The sequence below is a fragment of the Petaurus breviceps genome, unplaced genomic scaffold (assembly GCF_028583685.1).
Source record: "Petaurus breviceps papuanus isolate PSGF00001 unplaced genomic scaffold, PetGlider_PUasm1.0 355, whole genome shotgun sequence".
In the NCBI taxonomy this organism is placed as follows: domain Eukaryota; kingdom Metazoa; phylum Chordata; class Mammalia; order Diprotodontia; family Petauridae; genus Petaurus; species Petaurus breviceps.
In genome coordinates, this window is record NW_027186289.1 from 332,201 (window position 1) to 340,269 (window position 8,069).

An 8,069-nucleotide genomic window follows, 5' to 3' on the forward strand; every position below is an offset into this window, starting at 1 on the left:
GTGGTCCCAAAGGGCACAGAACAGCACAGGATGTTAGGGAGGAGAGTTCTTCGGGCCCATGCTGTGGGGAAGGGCCCTGACCCAGCAGCCCCTCTGAATCTCACCCCCCTCCCACCTCCCCACACACACTTCTCTGACCCTGGCCACACAGTTCTAGCCACAGCATGTCTGGACAGCTGCCCACTCTGACCTACGAGGCTAGGATGGGCCAGATCCCTCAGCCATGGATTAAGGGAGTGATTCCTGTGATGGCCAGCAAGGGCCAGGGAGACGCCACACTCCTCCCCAAACCTGGGAGGTCACAGAAGAAGGTCCAAAGAAGATGCCACAGGCACAGGAAACCATGGGAGCAAGGTATGAAAAGAAAACTTCATTGATTCAAGCATTTATAAAGTGCCTCCCGCTGCTAGGTACTAGCAATAGGAAGAGAAGCCTGAAGAGGAGGAAACATATGCACAGAACCAGGGGTCACCCAGCCAGGAGTCACCCAGGTGTGGTCACACAGCCAGGGGTCCCACAGAGACAGGAATCAGGCCTTGCTCTCCCTGACTCCAAGGCCAGTTCTGTGACATCATATTGTATGTCTGTGTGACACTGGCCAGAGAGCCAGCCTTGGGCCCCTGCCCCTGACCCCTAGCTGGGGTGACCCTGGGCGGTTCCCCCTCCCCCATGGGGCCCCGGCCACCGTCCCCCACCACAAGTCCCTGGTCTCTCTGTTAGCGGGGGTGCCTTCCTTCACAGGCACTCTGTCTGGGGCTTTGCCCTGGGAGGGCGTTGCCTTTGTCCAGCAGGTGGGAGGGAGGCCTGTGTGATGGCACCAGCCATGGGAACAGAAAAGGCCTGGCGATGGGCACTGGGGGCAGCGACGGATTCAGAGTCAGGGCTCTGGGTGGGAATCCTGACAGTGCTTCATCCTCCTTGGGTGATCTGAGAAGAGTCACTTCCTCCCCTCTGAGGTTTCCTCATCTGCAAAATGGTGGGCTCAGGGTTGGGCCAACCTGAAACCTGCAAACCCTCGGCAAATGAAGCAGCCCCACTCAGCAAACATGTATGCGGTGCCAAGGAGTGAAGAAGGAGAAGTTGGGGTGCACGCTGTGGGGATGGAGGGGTCCTTAGATAAGATGGGAGGCTCAGAGCTGGCCAGGCACTGGGGAGCACTGGATTCCAGGCTAAGTGGTCATCCCCCAGGCTTTCTCTTCCTGGGTAAGAGGCCTCCTACAAAGAAAGCGTGGTCTTGTGAGGACACCAGAGGAATGAAGGATCTGGTCCAACGCCTGCTTTCTTATGGGCACTAGCAAGTTGCTTCCCTTCTGGGGCCCTGGTTCCCCCCACCCCGCCGTGAGACACCCCACCTTGCTATCAAGCCCCACTAGGCCTGAGCAGCTCCTTAGACACATACCCAGCTTTCCTTTGCTCTCAGGACTTCCTACTACCCCACAGGAGTTTCTGAAACACCTCTGGGCTCCCTCAGATGGACTGGCAAGGGTTCTCTGGCCTCTGACCCAGAGCGATCATAGGATGCCTTCTCCTAGCTCTGGGTCTGGCCTGGGACCAGAAGTGGGTCTGAGAGATTCAAGAGAGAGCTCCAGAGAGGCTGTGGCTATCCCCAGGCTGGAGGAAGACACCCCAGGATATGGATTCTGCTCCAAGGAGGCCCAGGGGAAGTGGGAGAGGAGGCAGGATCCCTCTTCCTCCAAGCCCCTTGTGTTCTCCTCATAACTGACCGTCTCAGACCACCATCACTTCCCGTCCACTCCCCCATCAGGTATCTACTTCTAAGAACTCTCCCCCAGGCTCAGACAGGCCAGCATTTTGTCACCTGAGAAAGTGGGAGTATCTATGGTGTTGATGGCTGATGCGGCCAGAGTTGGGGCCTATATCCCTCCAGCCAGGCCAGGCCAGCAGAACCCCCAGAATGGCCAAGACAAGGCCAGCCAGGCCCATCCGGAAGAGATTGGGCTCCATGTAATCCTGGAAGGTGGGACCTAGACAAACACAACTCAGTCAGCAGGAAGAGATCTACCTGGATGGAGCAGTGGGGGACGGGGTCCCTCACACTCGCTCCCCATTCTCCCCAGCCCTGGGATCCCCCGGCCCTCACCAGCCGCTGTTTCTGGCCTGCTGGTGCCTCTGTCCTCAGTGGGGCCGGGCACAGGTGTAGGGCATGATTCAGATTTAGCCTCTGGAGATGTGGAGGAGCTGGGCTCCTTCAGTAAGCAGGGTTCACTGGGAGGGAGCCCTAAAGAAGGTGGAGGCAGTCAGAGGGCTGGACCCGGCCCTTCCCCACCTGTGGCCCCACCCTGGGCTTGTCCGGCTCACCTGTCACCACTAGCTCCAGGACATCGCTGGGCTCGGACCACCGACCCAGCAGCCGGTAGGAGCAGCGGTAAAAGCCAGCATCGAATGCTGACACACCAGAAATTAAAAATGAAATATCGTTCCCAGGCCACGGCTGATGAGTCTTCTTCAGCAAAGACTCCTGTCTCCCCACCTTCTCCAAGCAGTACAAGTGGGCCCCAGGTGGTCCCCGACACTGGATCCTCACAAGTGACCCCACAGGGATGGTAGAACTTGGCATGGCGCACAGCGAGGGTTTGCGGAGTTTCCCTGGGAGAGAATCAATCTGGAATGCCATGGGGTTCTCCAAGCCCCCAACTCTACCCCCTCGCCATCACAAGATCCCAGAAGTGAAGCCAAAAGAGACCTCAGAACCCACCTTGTCAGGGAAACTGAGGCCTAGAGGGGTCAAGGTTGCACAGATAGTAAGGGGGGCTAGAGGTGGGATTTGAGCCCATGTCCCCTAACTCCCAACCCAGCACCCACCCTCCAGGGCCACCTCTCAGACACCGGCTACTTCTCTGGCTTCCAGGTGCCTGGAGCCACTGAGTTTGAGGGGCATGACTTACCCACTGTTTCCCCAGTCACAAAGCCGAGACAGAGCCCTGGGGGGAAAGACCCAAATTTGTGGTGGTACTGGGTCCAATCACCACCCTGCTTGAGGTCTCATCTCTAGGGACCCTCCTGATGGTCACACTACCCCTGCCTCTCCTTCCCCTGACGCAGAATTATAGCACCAGCCTTGTTTTACAGAGGCTAAAGCCAGGCAGTGAGCTGCCCAGCCCAGCTTAGTTATAAGACTCATCCCTCCCTCAGCCTTCCCTTCTGGCCCATCCATCCCTTCCCTCCTCTCCACAGCCCCAGGCCCCGGTCCTCACCCAGGCAGAGCAGGACAGAATCCCAGAACCACATGGTCCAGTGGACCTGACAAAGGTTTGTGTTAGAGTGAAGAGTGGAGGGTCGAGAACCTGCACATCACAAAGGATGTGGTGAGGGCGTGCCTGATTCCTGGCCACCTTCGTGGCCGGCCACCTGGCTCAGCTTCCTCTAGAACTGCCATGGTTGGCCATGTGGTGACCGGAGATGAGTCACAAACCCTCCTTCACCAGTAATGAAGCGCTGGCAGACATGACCTCCAAGGACCTCTGCTTGAAGCCTTGGTTTCCTCTCCTGTAAAATGAGAGGGGATGGGATTCGGTGTTTTCTGAGGTCCCTTACAGCCTTGGATCTAAGATGCTGTGAGTGACAAGGTACTCCCCACTCTGAGAGACCTTGCAAGCCACCCAAGGTTGGTCCCCCATCCCTCCTTCTTCTGAAACACCTCCCATCCCCTCCATCACCCTTCAGAGTCTTCCCTGGGAAGCCAGGCCACCTCCCCTGGCCCACTAGAGGTCAGCTCAGCCTGGACCTTCCCAGCTGCCCTGAGAAGGGGGGCAAACTCCAAGGCAGAATCAGCAGTCATTATTACAGAAGAAAATACTGTCCTCTGGGCTTTAGGCACCGAGCTAGCAAAAACCATTGTCTTGGCTTAGATTATTCCAAACTAAGCATGCTTCTTTTGAGAGAGACAGAGAAACAGAGCCAGAGAAAAAGAGACAGAAAAGAGAGGAGAGACAGAGACAGAGAGAGACACAGAGAAAGAGAGGAGAGACACAGAAAGAGAGTCTCCCTAACACACTAACACAAGCTCTTGTGGGCTTATACACCTTTATAATCATCTCAGCAATAGGAAGATTGAGTGAGACCCCGAAACCAGAGTTGGCCTTGCCAATGAGAATATCGGCCACTTACTTAGCCCTGGAGAATCACTTCCTTAAGGGGCATCTAGGTGGCCCAGTGAATAGATTACAGGTCCTGGAGTCAGGAGGATCTGAGTTCAAATTTGGCCTCAAACACTTAACACTTACCAACCGTGTGACCTTGGGCAAGTCACTTAACCACAATTGCCCTGCCCTCCAAAAAAAAAAAAGCAAACTTAGGATCCAAAATTTTCACATTTGCCCCATTCCCCCAGTGCTCATTCCTTCACCACCATGGAGGGGTTGAGGGTGAGGATACAGATGAAAAAGAGAAGAGAATCACTTCCTTAAACCCTTCAATCCCTCTTTGGTAGCTGGAGGGGGCGAAGGCTGATAGTGATCTGCTGCCCCAGTTCCAGAAAAGACCCCAGCCCATCTCAGCCTCCACAGGGGAATCTCTCACCCCCATCCACTTCTCGAAGGGTACAGTTATGATGAGTGTGGCAATGCCTATCTTCTTGGTGCCATTTTTTTCAGCTTTGCATTATTCCGTAAGGGTCTTTCCAGATACCTCTGAATTCCCCAGAGTCCTCAACCTGAATCCCATTCAAGCATTTCCTTCTGTGAAGGCTCCACAATTTTATTTCCTATTTCCTTGTTCTTGGAGATTTCAATGACTTCTAGTGTTTTCACCATTATGAATGGAACTGCCGTAACTATCTTTGGTGCCTCAGTTTCCCTTCTGAGCTCCCTTGTTCATGATCTCATTAGCTCAGAGTGCTCATAAGCCAGGTTCTTTCTCTTTTAAAAATCAGAATATTCATCCATTCCCATTCTCTTCTAGGAGCCAGCCACCACTGGCTCAGCAAGGCTTGAATACACTAAAGGCAGCCTGAGGCCTTCTTGATATTTTCTCCTACTTTCGTCTCCTCCACCACTCTCTTTAATGGTCTGGGAGCATTCTCCACAGTTGAAGAAAATAGAGATGAAGTCTGCCTTCTCTCTACAGTGAAGGACTAATCAATGGACTTCCCCCTCCCCTGACCCATGATGAAATTACAGGAACTTTTGAGTGCCTGCAGTCACAGCTAGTGAAGGACAGGAAACCTTGAGTAGTCCACATCCTGAGGAAGAAACAGAAACTGGGAGGGGTTCGTTCCAAAAGTCAGTGAGATTTCAATCCCTTCAGACTCCAAAGAGTCACTAAACAAGGATTTAATTAACTTGATGGAATTAGGGGGCTGGCTTGGCCCTTAAGGACATCCAAATGACTCTTGGGCATCTCAAACCCAACAAATTGCCATGTTGAAAACTGAAATCCATGCTTCAGCCTACACACTCTTCACAGTGGTCTGGAGGTGGGTGGCGAGCTCCGTCACGAGTCCTTTGGAATTGTGACTGGCCATTGTGTCCATCAGAGTCGCCAGGTCCTGACATGGCTCTGGCTCTGCTTGCCTCGCTCTCTAACGGGTCTCACAAATCTTCCCAGGTTTTTCTGAAATGATCCCTTTTGCTGTCCCTTATAGCTGTCTCCAGTTGTCCAGAGGAAAAAGTGAGGCCGGTGGCTGAACAGCCCTGCCTCACTTAAATCCAGTCCTGGCGTCCCCTCCACCTCCGAGAACGAGGACAGCAACACCATCAAACTGCCCAGCACAATAGCATTCCATGCAATCACCTAACACAACTGTTCAGCCAGTCCCCAGTGGGCAGGCGTCCCCTCCATGTCCAGTTCTTTGCCGCCATTAAAATAGCTGCTATCAATCCTTGTGGGGTGATTTCAGTCGTGTCTGACTCTCTATGACCCCACCTGGGGTTTTCTTGGCAAAGATCCTGGAGTGGTTTTGCCATTTCTTTCTCCAACTCATTTTACAGATGAGGAAACTGAGGCCAACAAGGTTAAGTGACTTGCCCAGGGTCACACAGACTCACCGGACATAATATTGGAGGGATCTGAGTGCCTACTGCAGCCCACTGGACGTGATACTATAGGATATGTCAGCCCTACCCCATCCCATTGGACAGTTCAAATCCTGCCTTCAGACATTCAATAACTGTGTGACCCTGGTCAAGTCTTTTCTCCTCTATCTGCCACAGTTTCAACTGTAAAATGGGGGAAATCATAGTGCCTACCTTTCAGGGTCACAGTGAGGATCACTTGGCATGCAGTAGGTGATTAATAAATGCTTCTCCTCATCACCCACTTCTCTCTGGGTTTTCGCCACATCTCTCCCTTCTACCTGTCTCACCTCTCCTCGGTCTCTGACTAGAGGTTCCTTAGAATTAAATCTCTGAAGACTCATGGGGAAGAGAAATGTGATGAGTGTAGCAAATGTGGGAGAGGCTTCAGGAGAGACACAGTCTCAACAGATTTTTTTTTGAGTGGGGAAAGCAATTGGGGTTAATGACTTGCCCAAGGTCACACAGCTAGTAAGTGTGTCAAGTGTCCAAGGCCGGATTTTAACTCAGGCCCTCTTGACTGCAGGGCTGGTGCTCTATTCACTGTGCCACCTAGCCACCCCCAGACTTTCATTCTTGAGAACTCTTTGCCCACATCTAGGACAGACAGATGTCGGGGCTTTCTTGTTGCCACTTTCCTTCTACCCCCCACCCCAAAAAGCATCTCGGATTCCTGGAGAGCCTTCTGGACCCCATGCAGATGGGGCGTCCCAGTCCCTGATACAGAGACCTAGGCCAGTGGAAATGGCTCTTTCCTGCCTACAAGAGCCCCTCTGCCATTTCTTGGCTGGGCCTCAGCACCTTCCCTACGTAAGCTGGCCTTGGCCGACCAGACGTCTGGACAATGACAATCCACACCTGCCTAGCAGGTGACCTCAGCCAGGCTCTGGAGGAAAAGAGGCAGGGCCTGGGGATCACTCCCCAGAGCTCCCAGTGCAGACCCCCCAAGCTAGCTGCCGAGCTGAGAGGTTCTAGGCACCCAGACTGGAAGCCCAGACCCTCCTCAGATTTGGGAAAAGAGAGGGGGGAAGGGCTCCTGGTCTTCTGTCTCAGCCCGGCCTTTCCCTCCTGGGTCCCAAAGCTATGCTAATTCTAAGGGAACCAGTCCTAGGAGCTCGAGTACCTCTTGGTCTCGGCAAGCCTGGCCTGCATGAGTCAGTCCGTGGGCTCAGGGCACTGGGGTCTGACCCCAGGAAAGGAGAAAGGCTGAGGAAGCTACAGCACGGCCCCATCAGTTCCTGTTGTGTCTGTCCATGGGGGGTTCCTGTTGTGCAACATCAGACTTGATCTGTATCTTCCATTGAAAGGAGTGAATTAGAGGATCTCTGGAGCCCTTCAGAGCCATTACTGGAGGATCTCTGACCCTCCCTTCCACCCTGTGGACATTAGTAGAGGTCTGGCTGACCTGAGGCTTCCAGGCAGTCAGTGATCCCTGCCTGGCCCCTGCCTCCTAACCACACACTCCCACCTCACCCTCTCTCCCCTCATTCCAAACCCCCAGTCTCTCAAGGACATTCCTGGGGGCCCCACTGATCAGACAGTCTCCCAGGGCCCACACCCTTCCTTGCTGCCTGACACGCCCCAGCCCCTGTCCCAGCTACCTCTGGGTCTCATTTTCCCCACTGCCCCCCACATAAGGGCCACACTCCACAATCTGCCACAAAGGTTATTTTCAGTGCTGTCTGCACCCATCAGGGTGACAGTCTGGCACCAAGGGTCCTTCCCAACAGCCAGCTAGCAAGGCCAAGCTCAGACCCTTAGGGCTATCAGAACCCTGGGGGACAGCCAGGAGCGGGAGAGGAGGCCACTCCCAGGGGAATACCAGAGGGAGTGTCTTAGAAAGGCAGGCCCACCATGAGAGGGGAAAGGGATCAACCCTTCTGTGGGTGATCCCCTGATGCCCCTCCCCCACCCCCATGCCCAACTGTGTCCATGCCCCCTGGGTCATCCCAGCACAGAGCCCCCTGCTCCCTCAGTCATCCCAGCACAGAGCCCCAGACCTCCACGCCCCCTACTCCCTGGGTCATCCCAGCACAG

General features: G+C 54.3%; 1 protein-coding gene across 1 annotated transcript; it reads right to left on the bottom strand.

Annotated features, from left to right (window-relative positions):
• Window positions 1-392: 392 nt before the first annotated feature.
• Window positions 393-3,278, bottom strand: LOC138168225 (leukocyte-associated immunoglobulin-like receptor 2). Its single transcript, XM_069097256.1, has 6 exons — window positions 3,216-3,278; window positions 2,907-2,942; window positions 2,320-2,607; window positions 2,102-2,239; window positions 1,820-1,985; window positions 393-1,215 (listed from the first exon to the last, which is right to left on the bottom strand). The coding sequence occupies exons 1-6, from the start codon at window positions 3,247-3,249 to the stop codon at window positions 1,170-1,172; spliced, it is 708 nt and encodes a 235-aa protein (XP_068953357.1). The 5' UTR covers window positions 3,250-3,278; the 3' UTR covers window positions 393-1,169.
• Between the last annotated feature and the right edge of the window lie 4,791 nt (window positions 3,279-8,069).